This window comes from Camellia sinensis, chromosome 8 (genome assembly GCF_055761805.1).
Source record: "Camellia sinensis isolate YWXY chromosome 8, ASM5576180v1, whole genome shotgun sequence".
Taxonomy (NCBI): domain Eukaryota; kingdom Viridiplantae; phylum Streptophyta; class Magnoliopsida; order Ericales; family Theaceae; genus Camellia; species Camellia sinensis.
Genome location: NC_138968.1, coordinates 22,326,319 through 22,348,171, shown reverse-complemented (window position 1 = coordinate 22,348,171; position 21,853 = coordinate 22,326,319). Strand labels below are relative to the sequence as shown.

The following is a 21,853-nucleotide window of genomic DNA, read 5'->3' as shown; positions in this document are numbered from 1 at the left end:
GAACATTTTAACCACGCTGAAATCGTGAAAAGAGGTCTGAAAATAACCACTCAGGGGCGTGTTCCACGCAACCTGAGATAAATTCCAAACACGTTGAAATCGTGTGAGGAAAGGAACACTCTAACCACGTTGAAATTGTGAGAAGAGGTCCGAAAACAACCACTCAAGGGCGCGTTCCATGCAACCTAAGATAAATTCCAAACACGCTGAAATCATGTGAGGGAAGGAACACTCTAACCACGCTGAAATCGTGAGAAGAGGTCTGAAAAAAAGTTGTCAGGACTGCGTTCCATGCATCCTGAGAAAGCCCCGGGGGACAACGATCCTAAACGCTGCTTAGCGTAAAATGATAAATGATACAAGATAACGCAAGATGCAAAGAAATGCAATACATGCGATGAAATGATACATGTTAGTGCATGATGTTTAGGGAATGCAATAAATAAACAAAGCGGCGCTTGAGAAAGCACCTCATGGGGCGAGTGGCGATGAACCGCTCTACTCTGACGGGGATCTCCCCATGTGTTCTTCGAACTCTTACCTTGTATTCTTTGAACTCTTACCTTCAACTCACAGTACAAAGGTCCTGAAATACTGACAAGGCGCGACATCTACATGTAGAAGCCACAGATGTCGCTTTTCCTCTTGATCATATTCACAACTTTCCCTATTCTCCAATGGGGTGACAGACTAGGTTGGTTCAGTATCCAGAATTGAGGCGCATACATGCTATCTCAATCTATGGAGCTGCCATACAGATTTCAAGCCGGGGATACACCCTTGGGTATTCAAACTAGACTTTAGTCTCGAAAATTCCAAACCTTTATGTTCTAGGCCTCGCCATTCGAACTCTAGTTTCCACCGTCGCAGTTGGTCTCCTAGAAACTCATTGCAAACACAGCAAAGATGCCTCTGGTAGGGAATGGTACTCAAAAAGAGCACTTCTGATTACTATTTTGGCTTGAAGTAGGCTTGAGCTTGAGCTTGAGGTAGAGGTACACTCATACTTCAGAGCATTGACAAAACCTAAGGAGGTACATCCAGAATGTAATCTCGAAACTTTCTGAAGTTGAAACAAACTTAGATGCCCCACATTTTCCCTCTTTTCTTTTGCTTTGCAGTCTGGAACCCATGTAGCTTCAGATAGGTCCTTGTTCTATTGTTCTCACATGACCTGGGTTGCACCCTGTAGTTTTATGAAAGAACAAATCCTGTTTTACACATATGTGGATAATGGCACAGCACTCTGAGCACGAAATGATCTATTTTTGAAATTGAAATTGTGAAATGAGTTCTTAACCGGGTATTGAGCCTACAACCGACCACAGTCAAAACGACTCAACAAAAGGAAAAACAAGGTAAAAACAACACAACTGTTGACACTTACTGAAATCCAAGCGACTCAAAACAAGAATTGAGACAAATAAAAACAACCAAGACAACGCTCAAATGTGTTCCAATGGCAAAAGACCTCTCAGTTCACGAGGAACCTGCTTCTCCGGGTATTATTTTTCACCCTTTCTTATTTGTGATTCTTATATCACTCTGGCACTCAATCTCTAGTTTTTTGAAAAAGCCTTTTTCTCACTTTTTCTCTCAGTGCACATCTCTCTATTCTTTAATCTCTTTTATTATTTTTTATCCCTGCCCTGGGTGGTTTGGATAAGCAGGAAGTCGTGGGCTCTTACCCCTAGTATTCTACTAGATTCTCCTTCTTTCGCTCACAACTAGTGAGCCTTTTCCATAGAGGGGTTGTAATGCGACTAGATGTGCAGCAGATCCGCAACTGACATCGGTTGATGACCCCCCTGGCTTAGCTTGATCGAGGTGAGTTACAGTATGTCCCACCGGCCAGGCATACAATTGATTACTCTCACACATTGCATTTTTTACGTCCTCATTCCGGGTCAGATGCCAATTTGGGTGATTATCTAGATGAGGGAATCGAATATCCTGCTCCATTCAGTTTGTGCTTCGCACTTGGCTTGATACCTCGCTGCTTGGAGGATATGAGAGCTTTTGGCCTTATATTGTTAACTTCAGTTGTGCCCTTTCTGGCGAATATGGTGCCCTTTCTGGCAAATATGGTGATAATGGGGAACAAACAGAAACTTGACTTAACTGTGTCTCTAGTTCATTATTTTGACCATTTTTTGTTTTGGCTTTCTACTAAAACAATTTGAACTAACATGAGAGTTAGATTAACACACTTGTTCGATTTTTTGATTTGAAATCATGTAAGTCAAGTTGTAAGCACTGAAAATTTTCCTTTTTTGGGTCCAAGAAATGGAAATGGTCCACCTTTGGAAAAAAATAGAATAATTTTCGAGAAAGTTAGTCAACCTCATTAAAAATCCTCAAAACTATTTTTGCAAATGGCCATTGCTTAACCAACACGGAATTTGCTCTCGAGATGTACAATCTCATATCTGAATTTGATTTGTCTTGCAACTGAATCTTTCTAACGGAATAGGACAGTCCAATTTTGAATGAAGCTGAGCCAATTTGTACATGGATAAGATAACCGAGTTGAACAAGGGTAAACCAATCAACATGGATAAGCCAAGCAGGTTGAAAATGATTGGGGCCGGACTTCAGGATGAAGTTGCCTACGTATCCCAAAGATGGGAATCAGGCCATACGTAGTTTCGGGTTAAGGTACACTCGGGTATTAATACTCTCCTTTTGTGCTCTAACTTTTGCCAAGGTCGCCCTTCCGAATTTTCAACCTTACGAGCTATTTTTCTTTTCATTTTTCTTTGTTCTTCTTTTTTCTTCCTTCTTTCTTCTTTCTTCTTTTTCTTTTTCTTCATTTTTCTTCATTTCTTTTCCATTTTTTCATTTTTGTTCTTTTCTTTTCTTTTTCTTGCTCTAACTTTTCCCTAGGTCGCCCTTCCGGGTTTTCGGCCCAGCGAGCCTCTCAAGGATAGAAAGTTTAACTTGTCCATGTTGATTGGCCATAGGATCTCTAAGCCATCTGAATCCAAGAGAATGGCTGTTGTTCGTTGATGATGTAGGAGTCCATCCAATCGGGTTTGAATTTGCCTCTAGTGTTGTGGATAGGAACTCGATTGTCCTTCAGCAAAAACTTTCTTCTTTTAGATTCTGGAATTTGGCTTTCTTGCCAGTCTTTAGTGGTTTGCGGAATGACCCATCCTTTGAATCTTTGAGCACATCTGACATTTTTGCCCCTAGTTCAAGGGCTACTTTTGATCTAGCTTTGCAAGCTTCCTTTGATGACATCTGAACTTATTGCCCTTCGTGTAAGGGTTGCTTCTAATCTGGCCATACAAGCCTCGTATTGTGATTTCTTTCTTGAACATTTTGAGTCAAGGTTCAAGGTTCGAAAGAAAAAGGGGTTGAGTCTCGAGGCCGAGAGTGATCATATGTTACACAATCTCAAGATCAATCTCACGCATGTCTTTGCAGGACCAAAGAAACATTTTTTTGAAATCCTGTAATAAAGCGACTAGTCGCTTAGGCTCCTCTGAAGACAATGCAGAACCAATCTAGACTAAACTAGGATCCTTCTCAGTACTCACATTAACAAACATGATCTTATTCATTAAGGGCTTAGCATGCCTCTCTTTCTCTCAGTTGATCAAATTTTTACAAATCTCGAGGAATTCTCCCCTCTTTGTTTTCATCATAGTGTTTGAAAAGTTTTGAAAAGCTTAGGTCAATGTAATGATTTCAAGGCACAGAAAAGTATGTGAAAATCTCTTCCGTTTCATTCAGAACTTTTGGCACAACTGGCTCAATGGTAGAAACAGACTCAAAAGAAGGAGTATAAAAGACAAACACAAAACAAGCAAGTGATGCCCGAGGTAACACCCCCGAAATCACCCGACTCTAACACAACAGAACTGACTTGATACAACAAGACAGACTCGGTACAACAAGACTGACTCAATACCCAAGTCAGAAAGCACAATAAATAGCATTCATAAATTGTTCAAAACAGTGCATGCCATCTCCACATCCGTAGTAAAATGAGCGCCATCTGTAGGTGGTTCATCCCCTGATCACATAATCATATTATCCCCCAAGTTCATCGATCCAGTACCAGTAGACTTTGCAGGACCTGGTGCAACGATGACCTCTTTATCAATCAGATCTTCTATTTCATGGCGAAGATGAAAACAAACGTCAGTGTCATGGCCAGTTTGTTGATAGAAGGCAGAGTACTTGGCCGGATTACGTTTGGCTGGAAGGGGATTTGGGAGAGGCCGAGGCTCGAAGGGTTTGAGATAGCCTTGTCCTATAAGGATTTGGAGAGCTTTGGATAAGGTTATGTAAAGCGGGGCAAAGACCCTCTGGCCTCGGGGTTGGTGCTTCAAGGTTTATGGAGTTGTGTTGGATGTGTCGGCAAAAGGATTGGCAGGTGCTGACTGGGTTTAATGATCTCTTCTGAGTGTAGGATTGGAGCTGAAAGGGGCATTTCTGGTACGACACTCATTTTCCCGGCTTGCCCTTTGATGCAGAATGCTCTCATCCTAAGTGGCAAAAGTGTTGTCCACAGTCTTTGCAACACCTGCAAGCACTTGCTGTTTGTTCAATCTTTCAGCCTTCAAAGCCTCAACAGCCCACTGAAGATGTTCATAGGGACCAATGTCTGCCCCTACCTTGTTCTTACCACTTGCCTCCACTTTGCCAAGGGATTGGGTCGCAATATCAGAGCGGAGCCCAATTGTTGTCGACATGTCGTTGCCCAGACCTGAGATAGCTTTAGGTTGGCCATTTTTAGTTGCAGCTCGCCCCAAGATTGGGGAGCCTTTTGGCGTGAAATTTCTAGCATGTGATGTGGTCGATGATGGAGCCAAAACCCCAAAGGCTAAATCTACCAATGTTTTCTGCAAATCTTCAATCATGCTCATTAGCTCAGAAGTAGTGGGTTCATGGGTTTGAGATGATTGGGGTTCGAGTGCATCCATCATGCACAAGTCTGTGCTTTTTGGAATGAACACCTCAGGCTTGGGTAAATAAACTGGGGTGATGTATACGCTGGGGTTGTAGGTGGATGACAGTGTATGGATTAAATTGAGGTGTAGAGGTGACGGGTCAGTACTAGCCCGAGGTCCTTTTGGTGGAGCTATGGTCATTTCGTCAATAAGATCCTGAATCTTATGACGAAAGCGGATGCAACGGTTTATATCATGACCGTGTTGTTGATGATAGGCACAGTATTTAGCTGGGTCATATCTTGGTGGAAGAGGATTTGGAAGGGGTTGAGGTTCTAGGAGCTCTAGGTACCCTTCTTCTCGTAGCATTTTCAAAGCTTGAGAGAGACTTATGTAAAGAGGATAGAAATTTTGGGTTAGAGGCCGAGTTGAAGTCGTTGGTTTTTGGCAATTGAGGGGAGTGGTGACCGTGTTTACTTCTGAGCATTTCACAGCTGTGCTACCATCAGTAGTAGCATTGGAACTGCGAACAACATTCTTCTTCAAAGGCTCATTATCTTCCACAAAGACCCTTTGTCTGATGGCATCCTCGATTTGAACCCTTATTCATGAAGGTCTGGAAAGGTAAACAGAGGTAGAACAATCATCTTCTACAGCAACTTGCCATACAGATTCCAAACAATCATCATGATCTGATCTTTGTCGGAAGGCCTTGTAGTCATCATCAAGGCCTTCGCTCTCCGTTTCATCATGAACTCTGAGAAACCCTACTTTAGCTCTTGGCGGGTGGCTTTGAGATCACGAGTTGTGACCTCAATCTGTGTATTGTAGGTGTATTAAGCAATGAAGGCCTCAGTGATCTCTTCCCAGTTCTATTTCACAGAGTCCTCCAATTTAGCATACTAGATTACGGCTATCCCAGACATGGTTTGGCCGAATAGTGACAACTTCTGGGCTAGGGTCAAACCCATTGGCCTCATGATATCAAAAAATAGACGGAGGTGCACCATTGGGTCTCCAAAGCCATCGAAGCGGTCGATATGTGGCATTTTAAATCGCTCCGGTAAGGTAACCGCAGATTCAGTATACCCGTCTTCTAAATCCGGGATGGAGTTCACTCCTTGTGCTCATTTGAATAACTTCTCCAGTTTATTGACCTTAAGTGCAGTTGGGTCAACCTCTAATTCAAACAGAGCTTGGGCTTGATAGACAGGAGCTTTAGAGGCCTATACTGGGATTGGCTCCGCCGGATTACCCTGAGTCTCTTGGAGATTAGCAGTATGGGTAGTGGCTCTGGGTGTCGGATTATCTGTTGGAGGTGCATGAGATGCAAAAGCTACTGCCGGTTGTGGTTGTTGTTGCTGAAGCTTATCTATCACTTCTGCTTGGCGGGCTACGACCTCGGCTTGGTGGGTTGTGACCTCAGCTTGGTGAGCAGTGTCTTACTGCAGTGCTTCAACTGTTTGCTGTAGGTGCCGCATGAGTTCTTCCACACTGAATGGGGGATACCGAGCCATTTAGAATCAACATTTTGAACTCGTGCTGAGCAACAAGCAGATGACCGTTCCCGAACTTAACTGGACATAAGTGAATCGAAGGGTCATTGCTGTAGACACTGCACTGGTGAATTCTGCCTAACTCTCCTTCGTCTTGTACCCAGTGGGAATGAGGTAAACACAGGTTGCTTCTAAACAATTCCCAACCTGACAACGTCTATCGATACAAGTCCAGAGTACCTAGGGGATATTGGAGCATTCTAAAGCTATGGTTCCATGACTACCTTGCAAAAGAGAAAACAGACAACATCTTAGCCCAATTTCACTAGGACGGATATGATCACAGCTGAATGACTGTGCTCTCCACTGAGTCCTGCCCCAAAATAGATACCAACTTGGCAACTGACATGCACATCCCTGTACAGTTTTACTGTAAAGCACATACCAGTTAAATGAGAGCCAAAACACCCCTATGAGGGGATAAGGTTACCCTGTCCTAGTTTCGTCAGGAGCTAGGGTTTCACTATGCACAACAAGTGGCTTCATGCAATCCTGCATTCAGGTAAGGAGCATGTCCTAGTTTGGAACAGTCTCTATGGCTTCCGATATGCAACTAGGCCGATTGGTCAAAAAGGGTACCTTAGCAAGACTACATAATATACCTCTCCCACCTAACACTGAGAAGCGAAAGAATGATCAAATGGTAAAGCGGTAGTCCAGATCCAAGGTTTGTGTTCTCATCGTGGCAGAGCCCGCAACTGGCCAGCCTTTTGGCAAGCTTTTCCAAGCAAGCCTCCGGTAAACCGTTCAGGAATGGTAGATGGCAAACCCCGTGACTTAGGCGCACCGATGCCAATGCAAATGCAAAGAAACACATAAATGTAAATAAGACAACATATCATGAGTTCGAGTCAAGTTCTCTAAATCCCCAGCAGAGTCGCCAGAAACTGTGGACTCGCCTTTTTTCGCACCCGTGCCTTTCAGAAAGGGTTCGAGAATAAGGTCTCACAGTTCGGACTCCCGCGGTTCTGAAGCTAGTCTTACAAAGTGCAATGTGAAATTGATAATCACCAAAGAGTCCAAATCTGGCAAACATTTTTGCAAAATCGATTTTAAATCAAATAATGCCAAAATTAGACTGCTTTGCCAGATATAAAGTCGCCACCAAAATATTTTATTTTTGAAAAATTTAGAAAACCCTGACTCGTGCCAAAGGCCACGTGTCCGTCATCACCAAAGTTGCATTGGCTCGGGAACTTGGGTACGACAAGGGAAGGTCCTAAAATGAGCACGCCCACTTGCTCGATCAAAGATCGGCCTCTACTAATCATGATATGTTCTTTTATAAACATTATGTGTTCTTGTTCTGGTTATTAAACTAGTTTTACTATGTGACGCACACAAGCAAGTATAGACTGAGTCGCAAGACTTGGAATAAATCAACTCATGTTTGCTTTTGAAAATGGTTTGAATTTGCCACCAAACATAGTGGGCTTAAAACATGATTTTTGCCACAACAAAGTGGGCTTAAAGCACACATTCGTTGAATCGTTCCAATTCAAACAATCAAGCCTTCATCCACAGGCATTCATGCAATTTATCAAGTAAGCATGTAACTTCATGGCCAGCATGAGAAACATGGCAACATTGCAATCACACTTATGCAAGTATGCTAAAGCATAAAGCTCACCGAGTACTCCAAGCCAAAACAAAAACCAGTTAGAAAAATGCATGATCCTAACTATACAAGATGACTAATGCAACAAATACAATATGAAATTAATAGGCTTGGCTACTAATATGACATATGATTCAACTTGAACAACATGCGATAAACACGTATTTAAAGAAGATATTGAAACAACATGCAGTTTGAATGATGCGCCGAACCTCGGTGCATGCAATACAAATGAATGGATGGAAACATACGAGCATAAGGTATGCTAATTGAAAATGTCCCTTATCTAACCATCGAAAGCGATTAAATAAAAAGGAGAAAAACGTGGGGTTGGAAGACATACATACACGCACGCACACTTATTACAACATTATGCCCTCGCGAAAGAGGGTCCGAATGAATAAGCTAACTAGCTACGCTAATTAAGCTAACTATTACAACACGAGACTAATTAACTTTTCTATTTAACTAATTATTACAAACCAAAATTGAATAACTAGCTATGCTAAGCTAATGAAAGCAATTAAACTAATTAACTATCTAAGCTAATTAAATAATTACAACACTTGTATTAAGCTAAGTAAAGCAATTAAATGGCCTCGAGGGCGAAGGATGCATGCATGCTTGGTTGGTTTCCTCCTGAGAATCCACCGCCTTGCCATTATAGCCTCTGTTTGCACATGCTTGAACACCAACAGTGCTGCCAACTTCCAGAATGCCTCTGCTCCACCTCAGAAACACACTTGTGCAATTTTTCATTGATGGTCGGTCGACTACTGCTGGTGGTCAGTCGGCTACTGCAGGTGGTCAGTCGGCCACCTCTTCCCTGAACTTCCTTTTTTACTGCAACAGAGAGCAAACAGAGGCAAAGCAGTGTATTCTCAAGGAGTGTATGTACTGCTACCCTTCTTATAATCACACATGCTCAAAGAAGTGTAGCTCTTGGCCCTCAAACCATCAACCAAGTATTTTCCATGCATGATGGCAAAGGAACCAAGCTTGTACAAGCTAAATGAGTGCAAAACAAGACTCAACAAAACCACTACCCTATCATGTATGATCAAGGGTAACGGTGACCAAGGAAAATGGCGCATTTCATCACTTTTGAGTATGAAATGTCCCATTTTCTTCGTGTTCGAACTAATGTTCGATTCGAACTAATATTCGATGCGAACACATGCAATGCAACATGAAAGATGTATTATCTTGCCTCTTTTACTTGTCCAATTTTGTTTACTCATTTTAGCTTACCAATCCATTATTTAATTGATTATCTAAAAGTGAGTGTCCTCTAATGGAAGAGGTGTCAACCAAGGGATGATTTAAGGCAAGAGAGAGGTCATGCCTTTGATTAGTAGAAACCCTCAAAAGAGGATTGAAACCATTAAGCACGAACCTCGATCTCAAGCTTAAACACAACCCGAAGGTTAACCAACCCTCAAAGCACATGAAAAAGTGAAGAAATGAGGGAGGTTGTAGATATTTAGGTGCTGGAATTAGGCTTGAAAAAGCATTAAAACATGCATCCAAGGCACACAAATGATGCTCAAAGCCTAAAAAGACTAAGCTAGTGAAGAAATTAACACTACAACTATGCCATACAAGGCTCAAAAGCAACAACTAGCCCAAAACATATGGAAAACAATCCAAAATATAGCTTAAAACATTCTGAAATTACGCTAACACAAGCTAGAATAATAGGCTAAAACATGACGCATGCTAGACTAGTAAACAAGACACAAGGAAGGGAGGCTACCTCCTCCATTTTTGGACTTCAAAATATGTTTTTATCCACTGAAATAGCTCTGAAAAACAGTGTTTAAAAGCCTGGAAAAAGATAGCAAAAGGGTAGGAAATACAAGGGCAAAGGCCTCCAAAACAAGGTATAAAAAAGGGCAATCAACTCCTCAACCTTTAATGGCCTTAGAACCCAAGCTTCAGGCCAAAAACACGGAGTTTTTATAATCCAAAATCAGTTGGAAAACATGCTGGAATGAAGACAAGAGTAGCTAAAACATATGCTAAAACATGGGGCTACACTACAACCACGCAAAAGACTTCATACAACACAAATGGCCCAAAATAGAGCTAAAGTAGCCCAAATCAGAGGCAAAAACATGCTGGAAATAAGCTAAGTTAAGCTACAAAAACATGCTAATATATGAAGCTAACTAGGCATGCAAACAAGATACAAGGAGGGGAGGCTAACCCCTCTAGTTTTGGACTTCAAAACAAAGTTTTTACCACTAAAAAACCTCTAAGATTCAGTGGTTAAAAGGCCCAAAAAAGTTGTTTTGAAATTGATGAAAAGATGGCACAAAAGCTTAACAAGCAAAGAGACAAAAAGGGTGGACAAGCCCTTAACTCAAAATAGCCTCAAACTACCACTTTTAGGTTTCAAAAACAAAGTTTTTTTCAGTTGAAAACTAGGCCAACAACTGTAGAAGAAAATGGCAAAACAAGTGTTCAAAGCAAGCTTAAATAAGGTAAGTGTTATACCTTAGGCACAAAATAGGCAACAAACCAAGCTCAATCCTCCTGCTAGAGCCCAAACAAGGCTCTAAGGAATCTCAACCCAAAGGTAAGCAACTTTGGTTAAGGGTTTATAGGCAAACTAGAAGTGTATCTCTACTTGTATGCACAAAGGTTCAAGAGAGAGAGAAATCTAGAGAGAGAAAATTACAGAGAGAGAGGATTATAGAGATAGAGGCTCCCAAATCTTTCCAAACTTGAAAACAATAGAGAATGGCCTCTATATATAGAAACACAAGAGCTCATGTCGAAAATATCTGAATTAGAGACAGCTGGAGCAATGTGATATAGCTGGAGGAAAATATCTGCAAAATCTAAGCTTCCTGGACACTTGTGGCCGAAAAGGGTCACTCCTGGCCGACATATGGCCGTCAAACTCCATTTGTGGCCAACACATTGCCGACAAGCTTCACTAGTGGCTGGAAAACAAAAACTAGTTTCTGGCCCTAACTTCAAACAGGTATATCTCCTTCATCTGGACCCATTTGCAGGTCATTATTGAGCCTAAATTGAATCCCCAAAAGTCTTCTTTCCAATGGTGGAAGTCTAACATCAAAATTCCAAGTGTGCAAAAAGATATGCCTCTTTTAGTGAAGACTGCTCAGTTTCGGTCCTAACCGAATTGATGCCCAACTTCAACCAGCTATGGCTCCCTCATCCGAACTTAGCTTTTGGAGATTATGGCATGTAAAATGAAGCCCTGGAAGTCCACTTTTCAATGGTGGTGGCCTCATAGCTGAAATCTAATTGTACGAATGGATAGGCCTGATTTCGCGAGGGCTGCTTGACTCTCTCTTAACGGTTCATGCCCATCTTCTTGAAGATTTTTTAAAGATTTTTTCAAAGATTTCACCTCTCTTTCATTCATTTCCACTTTGTCCTTGCTCAGTTTACCGAAAAACGCAACACTTAACGAAATGCGAGCCTCGGAACATTGTAGGAACTTTTTCAAAAATATTTTGAAAGAAAGGGTTTTAAGGTGTAATATCATTTTGGTCAAAATGGTTTTGGTACACAAATGGGGTGTAAGGTTAGGAATTGAAACTCCTCTTGCCGAAGAAATCAGCCATTTGCATTGGATAGCCTGCACTATCAAGTAAGCAATCAATGGCGCCCAAGTCTTAAGGGCGGTCAAAAATGGGGTGTCTACAATTGCAATTGCAGGCTTTCTTTGAGCACATGGCGCACCAAGAAGACAATCAAGCAATACAATTTGTCTCTTGTAAAGAGTTAGGAAGCAAGCAAGAGCGTTAGACGCTTAGTAGCAGGAAGGAGTTAGGAATTTGTCGGAGGAATGATGGAATTTGTTTTCTTCTACTGTGTGTGGCTAATTTGAAGCCTACGTGGCCTGCCCAAATCTGTAAGGGAAGAGCTCTTACAAACCAAAGAAGCAGGAGAGTTACACCAAGATGTAGCAACATTACACCATACTCACATACTTTTTATATAAGTTATAGAAATAAATAAATAAATAAAAATGGGAGGACTTCAAGAAATGCTTACCCCAAGTTTGGATTGAGGGGTTAGGTGGGAAGGTGAAGAATTTGTTCTCTCATTTTTAGTACTTATTTTTCTCCCTCCAAAATGAGGAGAAAAAAATAGGGAAAGTTATTTTATTGTCGAACAAATATACCTTTTAATAATTAATATATTTCTCATTTATTATTTTTCTTAGTCAACTTAGAGCATTTACATTATGCTTAACAAATGTAAATTTTGATCAAATATAATTAACAAATCATAAAATGCTTGCTCTATCGGGCTCAATAAATTAGTTCTAAATTAGCTTTTGGTTAATTTTGCTACTAGTAAAAACCCGTGCTATGCATGGGATGTGAAAAAATTAATAAATATGTTTATATAAAATAATATAAATAGTTAGATTTTTGTATGTAAGTTATGAAAATAAAAAAAATTGAAACTTACAATTTAAATTTTACAATTTGAGAGGGTAATTTTTGGGAAAAATGGGCCGAGCTTCGAGTTGGGTTTTGAGGCCCAAAACGCAGAGGACTAGGTAAAAAGGCCGTACTGAATACTCAGGCCTAGAGGGCAAGGTTACTCCGGCCTTGGGGAGACAAATTTACTTCGGCCCAAGGAGGTAAGTTTATTCCGGCTCAAGAAGAGATAGTTGCTTCGGCCCAAGGAAGAGTAAGGCTATTCCGGTCCAGAGACAACTCGGAGTAGGGCCGGTCTTAGAGTTAGTCCGGTCGCAGTATGTTCTGGGAAGACCGGCTTCGGAGTTAGTCCGGTCATGACATACTCTGGCTGGGTCAGTCAGAACTTGTTACTTGGAAATTTGATCTAAACACACCAAGGTTGAACAGGGGCAGCCGAAGTAATGAGTTAAAGGAGAAGACCGAGCTAAGGATAGTTCGGCCTTCTCTGTGGCTCAGCATAGCCAGTGTTATTTCGGCCGTGTGGTAGTTCGGCTATGGAGAAAACCATCCCACTTGGTTTAAGCAGTGGGGGAGGGTGTGAAAGGATAAGCATTATCCTTAAGAGTATGAATCCTAGGAGGACTCTGCATGGAGAAATACAAGTCCTACCAGGATTGTGCCACGAGAAACTTATAAAAGCCTACAAGCATCACCTTGGAGGAGGTAATTGAACACAATCTTTCTGAGAACTTAGAGCTTTGTCTATTTGTCAAGTTTTCTGACTTAGGCATCGGAGAGGTTTCCGGCACACACCCGCCGGCTAGCTCACGTTTGTGTTTTCAGGTGACGAAGCGACGTCGTACGGAGAAGCGTGGACTTGGTCAACAGGATTATACGAGGAGAATTATTTCCTCCCCGTACAATTGGCGCCGTCTGTGGGAAGAACAGACAAGAACAAAAACCTCTTGACTAAGCTTCTCCTTTTCTCATTCAATGGCACACATTGAAGACTTGCCGCAGTCCGCCGTCGACGGACAAACTCCAGAAGGGGGCGCAAGGCGTGAAGGATTACCTGGCGTCCCTCCCATGGCGGACTTGGAGCCCCAACAACATAATTCCAGGAGGAGTGGCAGAGGAAGGCGGAATGGCAGCCCTCGTCACTCTCAAAGTCCCGACAGGCAAAGGAGGAGGATTGATCCTCAAGCCCTGGAAGATCGCGTAAAGGAACAGGATGAACTAATTCGAAGGATGGCGGCGGACATGGAGGCCTTGAAACGCCAGATGAAGACCAAAGATGTGGCGACAGGAGAGGGGCGCAAGCACAAGACGCCCCCTCGCCACTCAGAAAGTCGTAGTAGGAATACTACACCCTCTCAAGGAGAGAGCAGAAGCCTCAGGACAGGCGACACTCACTCCTTATCTTCAAGGACTCGTCACTCCAGGTCTGAGAGGACGAGATCCGAAAGATCATACACTGAAGGAAGCACGTATTGGCCTTCACATTCACACCAAACCAGATCCAGACAAACCGAGCTACCCAGGTCATCCGACTTACGAACCGTGCTAGAAGAAAAAGCACGATGCAAGGAAGATGCCAGGGCAAGGGATCCACACCGAGTTTCGGCCTTACAACGGTTGGCTCCTCGGACGCACGGAAGCGTCGAGGTTGGAATGCCAATACCGCGACCGGCCTACGAACCAACGGACAAGGCATTGGCAAGACTACAGACCTCGCCATTTGTCCCAGCGATCGAAAACGCACCCCTGCCATCAGGCTTCCTTCAGCCGAAGTTCAATACATATGAAGGGAAGACGGACCCGTATTCACACTTGAGCCACTTGAGCCAAGTCATGGCCGTGTACAGGCGAAACGAGGCCTTAATGTGCATACTTTTCCCATCAAGTCTGGGCGACCTGGGCTTGACTTGGTTCGAAAAGCTCCCAGAGGGTAGCATAGCCTTCTGGGCCCAATTGGCAGAAGCGTTCGTAACAAGGTTTCGGACAAATACTAAGACACCGGTGGAGATAGGCCAGTTACTCTCCATCGACATGGGTGAAAAAGAGACCCTCAGATCTTACAACAGTCGCTACTGGGAGACATTCAACCAGATTGGAGACTGCCCCACCAATCTGGCCATTGCGCAATATAAAAGAGGCCTACCAGTAGGAAATCGACTAAGGGACTCGATCACCATGACGCCACCCCTCACCATGGAGGCCCTGATGGAAAGAGTGCATCAGCACATCAGGGTAGAAGAGGATGGCGCGCGTGCTAAAGCAAGATCAAGCACGACCGCAGCACCGGAAAAGAAAACCCCTGCCAAGGTCAACACGGTTGACCGAAGTAACAAGAACGGACGTGGCAGACGAGATAACGGAGAAGACCCAGACAAAAGATGGTTGAGAATCCGCACTGCCATAACAACGGTGTTCAAAAAACCAATATATCGGATTCTGAGCGAAATCAAAGACAAGCCTTTTGTCAAATGGCCAGCCAAGCTTGGGGAAGCTCAGAAGAATTACGACGACAGATCACGGTGCACCTTCCACAAAGAAAAGGGGCACCGAACTGAGAATTGCACGCCACTAAGACAGCACTTGGAAGAATTGGTGGCAGCAGGCCACTTGGATGAATACATTGAAGGAAGAGCACAACCGGCCCCTCAAGATCATAATGACCAACCCAACAGAATGCCAAACGATGCACCACCACAAGGCATTATCAATGTAATTCATGGAGTTTTTGAACCTGAGCGCGTATGCGAGCTTAGAGGTTCGATCAAGAAGGCTGAGCACTTTAGGGAAGTATTAAGTGCCCAACCCGCCATCAAGAAGGGGAGGACAGAGGCAACAAACGTCATGTCCTTTTCGGATAAGGACTTGGAACGAATTTACTGCCCCCATAATGATGCCCTGGTTGTCACTCTCCGAATCAAGGATTTTGACGTCAAGCGGATTCTGATTGACCAGGGTAGTTCATGTGAGATCATGTATTACGACACATTCAAACAACTAAAGCTGCAAGACAAAGACTTGGCACCTGCAGTTTCTCCCCTGATCGGATTCAACTCCATGCCAGAGTGGCCTGTCGGCAAAATAATCCTTCCAGTCAGAGCGGGAAGTGTATCAAAACAGGTGGAGTTCTGGGTATTAAAGGTCCCCTCCACCTACAACATCATCCTGGGCAGAACATGGCTGCATGCCATGCGTTCGGTAGCGTCATCATACCATCAGGTAATGCGGTTCCCTAATGACGCCGGTATAATTGAAGAAGTCTATGGCGATCAGATCATGTCAAAACAGTGCTTCGCCACAGCAAATGGAAGCCGAGCTGCCAAAGGATACGTTCATTCGGTGGAAGAACCAGAGAGTAATGGACTATTCGCAGACGTCGGTAAAGAAGCTGATCAGAAAGCAGTGGAAGACTTGGTGGAGGTAAAAATAGATGAGAAGAACCCGGATAAGTTCTTCTTGCTTGGCTCATCATTGTCCAGCGCTGAGAGATTAGAGGTCATGGAATTCTTGACCTCTAATATCGAAGTGTTTGCCTGGACACCGTACGACATGCCAGGCATTGATCCGAACTTCATCAGTCACCAACTCAATATCCACCCATCCGCCAGACCAGTCATTCAACGCACACGCAGATCGGCACCCCACCACGCCGAAATAGTGGCAGAAGAGGTAGGCAACCTGTTGGAGGCTGGAGCGATAAGGGAAGTGCACTACCCAAAATGGATCTCCAACACCGTCGTAGTGCCAAAAAAGAATGGTAAATGGCGTGTCTGCGTCGACTACAAAACAGTCAACAAGGCGTGCCCAAAAGATAGCTTCCCTCTACCAAGGATAGATCAACTGGTGGACCTAACGGCAGGACATAACCGACTTAGCTTTTTGGATGCATACAGAGGCTACCACCAGATCGCCATGCATGAACCAGACCAGGAGGTCACTTCCTTCACAACACCAAGGGGGTTATATTGCTACAAGGTCATGCCCTTTGGCCTAAAGAACGCAGGGGCGACATTCCAAAGGATGGTCACCAAGATGTTTGAACCATTGTTAGGCAGAACAATGGAGGCGTACATCGACGACATGGTGGTCAAAAGCAAGGATGAGAATGACCATCTAAAAGACTTAGGCGAGATGTTCCAGATCCTGAAGAAACACAAGCTACGCCTCAATGCGTCCAAATGCGCATTCGGAGTTGGATCTGGCAAATTCTTGGGCTTCCTGGTGACCAACCGAGGTATAGAAGCCGACCCCTCTCAGATCAAAGCGATCCAGGAGTTGGAGAGACCAAACTCAGTCAAAGAAGTGCAGCATCTTACTGGTATGGCGGCTGCACTCAACCGGTTCATAAGCAGATCGTCGGACAGACTACGACCGTTCTTCCAAGCTTTAAAGGCCAAGTTTGAGTGGGATGAAGAATGCGACCGAGCTCTGGAAAGCTTGAAGGAATACATGTCTTCCCCACCACTACTTGTTACTCCAGTACCTGGTGAAGAACTCTTTTTGTACCTAGCAGTCTCTCAACACGCAGTCAGCGCAGTGTTGGTTCGTGCAGAAGGAATACAACACTTGCCCATCTTTTATGTCAGCAAGACATTGTTGGGAGCCGAAACAAGGTACTTACCATTGGAGAAACTAGCATTAGCATTAATGATGGCATCCAGGAAATTGGCGCACTACTTTCATGCCCACACCATAGTCGTCCTCACGGCCTTTCCATTAAAAGCTCTGTTTGAAAGGGCGAACTTCAGTGGGCGAATTTTGAAATGGGCAGTAGAGTTGGGACAATTCGATATCAAGTTCCAACCAAAGACCGCAATAAAAGCTCAATCTTTGGCAGACTTCGTCGCAGAGTTTACTCCTGGAAGTCATCATATCTGCCCAGTCGACCTGACTGACTCAACCGAACTAGGGACGGAAGTTGACGCCGGAATAGCGCAACCCCTAGTGAAAGGTAGTCCATCGACCGAACTAGGGACGGAAGTTGACGCCGGAATAGTGCAACCCCTAGTGGAAAGTAGTCCATCAAGCACAAAGGCAGACCACATTAAGGACGACAAGGAGGAGCCAAACAAAGGCTCACCAGCAGTTCAAACAGAGGACGAAGGGCAGACAGCCAATATGGACTTTGAAGAAAACACCATCCTTGACCCCACGGCATCGTCTGACCCTTCCACATGCTGGAAACTATTCGTTGGAGAGATGTGGAAGCTCTTTGTAGATGGAGCATCCAACCGACATGGTGCAGGGCTTGGCATAGTCCTCATCTCTCCAGACGGCTTGGTAATAGAGCAAGCAATCAACCTTGGCTTCCCAGCATCCAACAATGAAGCGGAGTATGAGGCGCTTCTCGCAGGACTCAAGTCAGCACACTTCATGAAAGCAGCCGAACTAATGGTATACAGTGACTCTCTACTGGTGGTAAACCAAATTTCGGGCGAATACGAAGCAAAGGACGACAGAATGGCCAAGTACCAAGAGTTAGTCAGAACAGAGATCAAGAAGTTTGATGTCGTAAGGATAGAACAAATTGGCAGGGAGGAAAACAGCCGAGCGGACGAGCTAGCAGGCCTGGCCTCAATGGCAGATACATCGATCCCTCATCCATTACTCATCGACTTCTTACCAAAACCAAGCATAGAAGACCCCGAGGCAGAAGAAGTGTATTGCGCAGAATTAGGCCCTTCTTGGATGGATCCCATCATCCTGTTCCTAAAAGACGGCATCCTACCAACAGAGAAAAAAGAAGCCAACAGAATAAGGGCAAAGTCGCAGCGATTTTGGCTATCTCCGTCTTTGGCATTATACAAGAAGTCATTCTCTGGGCCTTACCTCAAGTGCGTTCATCCCAGCAAAGTAGAAGCCTTCCTATTCGAAATACATGAAGGGGTATGTGGAAGTCATCAAGGGGGAAGGTCGCTCGCCTACAGGGCTATTTCGCAAGGATATTGGTGGCCATATATGCAAGCAGACTCAGAAAAATATGTGAAGAAGTGTGAAAAATGCCAGAAATTCGCGCACCAAATACATCAACCAGCAAGAGAACTCCTACCCTTAACTAGCCCATGGCCTTTCGCAATGTGGGGCTTAGACATAGTAGGACCACTTCCAACAGCACCCGGAGGCAGAAAATTCTTTCTTGCAGCAACAGACTACTTCACAAAATGGGTGGAAGCAGAAGCATTGGCATCAATCAAAGAAAAAGATGTGAAGAAGTTTGTTTGGCAAAATATTATCACTCGGTTTGGCATACCAAAAGCACTAATCTCAGACAATGGAACTCAGTTCGACGGCAGGATCTTTAGAAGCTTTTGTGAAGAGTACAAGATAGAGTTCTACAATTCCACACCGGCATATCCCCAAGCAAATGGGCAAGCAGAAGCATCAAATAAAGTCGTCTTGGATGGACTAAAGAAAAGGCTAGAAAAAGCAAAAGGCAAGTGGGCGGATGAACTTCCTCATGTTTTATGGGCCTACCGCACCACACCTCGGCGATCAACAGGAGAAACACCATTCTCCTTAGCATATGGAATGGAAGCGGTGATCCCACTAGAAGTTGGCCTCCCCACAATTCGAAGCGAAAATTTTGATCCAGACTTAAATGGAGAAGCCATAGCCTTAGAACTCAACCTTGCAGAAGAAAGAAGAGAGAGAGCATTAGTCCACATCGCCTCATACCAACGAGAGTTAATCAAAAAATACAGCAAAAAGGTTCATCCAAGACAATTCAAAATTGGCGATTGGGTACTGCGCAAAGTAATGGGAAACACCTTGGTCCCAGGAGACGGCAAGTTAGGCCCCAATTGGGAAGGTCCCTATAAGGTGGTTGGGTTAGCCGGCAAAGGGGCATACCACCTAGAAGACAAGGATGGCAAGGCAATCCCTAGGCCATGGAATACGGCCAATCTCAAGTTATTTTACTTTTAACTTTTCTTTTTTAAACATGTAATTTTCTCTTCCTTCAATAAAATGAGCTATTCTTTTTGGCACAAATTACTCTTTGTAAAAATTAGCTTTCAAGACTTAAGTATATTGCAAACATGTTATTCTAAGTTAGCTGGAAAAACTAACTTAGAGGTTGGCTGGATTAAACCAACACCCTTCCTAAGCCCAGGATAAGGATCCAGGCTGCAGGACATTTGGTCGGAATAACCAAATGCTATAAGTTGGCCGGAAAAACTAACTTAGAGATTGGCTGGAATAAACCAACACTTGTTACTCTTCAGCCGAAGTAAGTGTAAGGCTGAAGGGTGGTTGGCTGGAATAAACCAACTCTTGTTACTCTTCAGCCGAAGTAAGTGTATGGCTGAAGAGTGGTTGGCTGGAATAAACCAACACTTGTTACTCTTCAGCCGAAGTAAGTGTAAGGCTGAAGGGTGGTTGGATGGAATAAACCAACTCTTGTTACTCTTCAGCCGAAGTAAGTGTAAGGCTGAAGGGTGGTTGGCTGGAATAAACCAACTCTTGTTACTCTTCAGCCGAAGTAAGTGTATGGCTGAAGAGTGGTTGGCTGGAATAAACCAACACTTGTTACTCTTCAGCCGAAGTAAGTGTAAGGCTGAAGGGTGGTTGGATGGAATAAACCAACTCTTGTTACTCTTCAGCCGAAGTAAGTGTAAGGCTGAAGGGTGGTTGGATGGAATAAACCAACTCTTGTTACTCTTCAGCCGAAGTAAGTGTATGGCTGAAGAGTGGTTAGCTGGAATAAACCAACTCTTGTTTCTCTTCAGCCGAAGTAAGTGTAAGGCTGAAGAGTGGTTGGCTGGATTAAACCAACACTTAATACTCCTCAGCCGAAGTAATTATGTCGGCTAAGGAGTGGTTGGCTGGTAAGTATAGTTTAACCAACCAAAAACCGAAATAACACTTGGAGTAATAGAAGACATTACAAACGCAAGCATACACACAATAACCGGAATAAGAGACGTAAAATTTTTCATTCAAAGAGAAGTCATTACAAGGGGGCTTAGTTCGGTTACAAAGGAGAAAAAGTAAAAAATCAAGAGAAAAGTTCATCAATTTCAGCGTCGAAAACCGCATCGGCATCAACTTGAAAACCAGTCTCCGGAGGGAGCTCATTCACACTAGGGTGAGCCACTTCGGCTACGGTTCCACTGGGAGGATCAACAGTTAGGTCTTCAACAGTGGGCACCGACCGAACTGGCTGGTCCACATTTTCGGCCGGAGCATCTTCATCAGACGCATCATCAGAGTCAGAGTCTTCCAAAAACTGTTGTTGCAGAGCAGCCGCGTACTCCGCCAGGGACTCCGGTATAAAATAATCTGGAGGGTTGAAGACCTCGGTCTGTTGATCTTGACCGAGCTTCTCCACTGCCGCCCTCCAGCCGCATTTGAAGAACAGCTCCTTTGCAGCGTCACATTGTTTGACGTAGGCGTCTTCGGCCTTCTTGTAACCTTGTTTATAGCCCTCCTTTTCGGCTTCCACCATGTTTTTTCTTAGTTCGCCTATTTCGGCGTCTTTCCTCCTCTCAAGCTTCACCAACTCCCGCAAATACTTGTCCTTCATAACGATGGCAGCTTTCTGTTTCTCCGCTTCCGCCGAATTAACTAGATCGGCAAGACGGCCGTTTTCTGCTTCTAGCTCGGCCATTCTCTTTTCGGCTTGTAGTAGTTCGGCCGACTTGGCTTCGGCTTCCGCCATTGCCTGCCTTGTGGTTTTGCGGAGCTCTTGGACTTTCCTATAAGTGACATTGTTCTTTTGCAAGGCCTGGCAAAACAAAAATCCCATCTCAGCCGAAGTAAAAGTTAGAAAAATTTAGACAGGAAAAAGCAGACAGAGCTACTTACCAAAATCATGGACTTGGAAGCAGACCGAATTGATTTCATTTCGGTGTTCAGTTGCTTCAAGTGGTGCTCCATGTCCTTGGGGAGGCACACACTTTTGGCCAGGTTAAAGGCCAGTTGGTGGTCTTTTTCAGCCACGACCGAATCAGTGGCTTTGATGTTTCGGTCATTGAAGATCAAAGGCGGAGCCCACTTCGGAGAACGAGCTCGGTCAGTTTGCTCTGGTTGGGACGCAGGATGAGGACTTTGGGGGACGGATTCGACTTCATCAACAAGTTGTTGTTCGGCTGACGTAGATCGGGCGCGTTTTGAAGGGCGAGATGAAGAAGGCCGTTGTGAAGGAAGGGCCACGACGGCAGGCTGCACCTCAGTAGTTGGTGTTACTTCGGCTCTAGTTGTTGAAGTTAGAAGGGCCCTGACTCTGCTCTTCTTTGCCATTTCTTCCTCAGCGGTTAATGGAACAAGTCTTATCTCGGGCAAAGTTGGGTCCGGCTCCGGTGCTTCCTCGAGAAGAAAATCGGTTACCTTTGCTTTCCGTCGACCGCTGTA

At 44.1% G+C, this 21,853-nt stretch overlaps 1 protein-coding gene across 1 annotated transcript; it reads right to left on the bottom strand.

Moving 5' to 3' along the window:
- Positions 1 to 20,498: 20,498 nt before the first annotated feature.
- LOC145797621 (uncharacterized) lies at positions 20,499 to 21,851 on the bottom strand. Its single transcript, XM_082885003.1, has 2 exons — positions 21,308 to 21,851; positions 20,499 to 21,227 (listed from the first exon to the last, which is right to left on the bottom strand). The coding sequence occupies exons 1-2, from the start codon at positions 21,740 to 21,742 to the stop codon at positions 20,499 to 20,501; spliced, it is 1,164 nt and encodes a 387-aa protein (XP_082741129.1). The 5' UTR covers positions 21,743 to 21,851.
- Between the last annotated feature and the right edge of the window lie 2 nt (positions 21,852 to 21,853).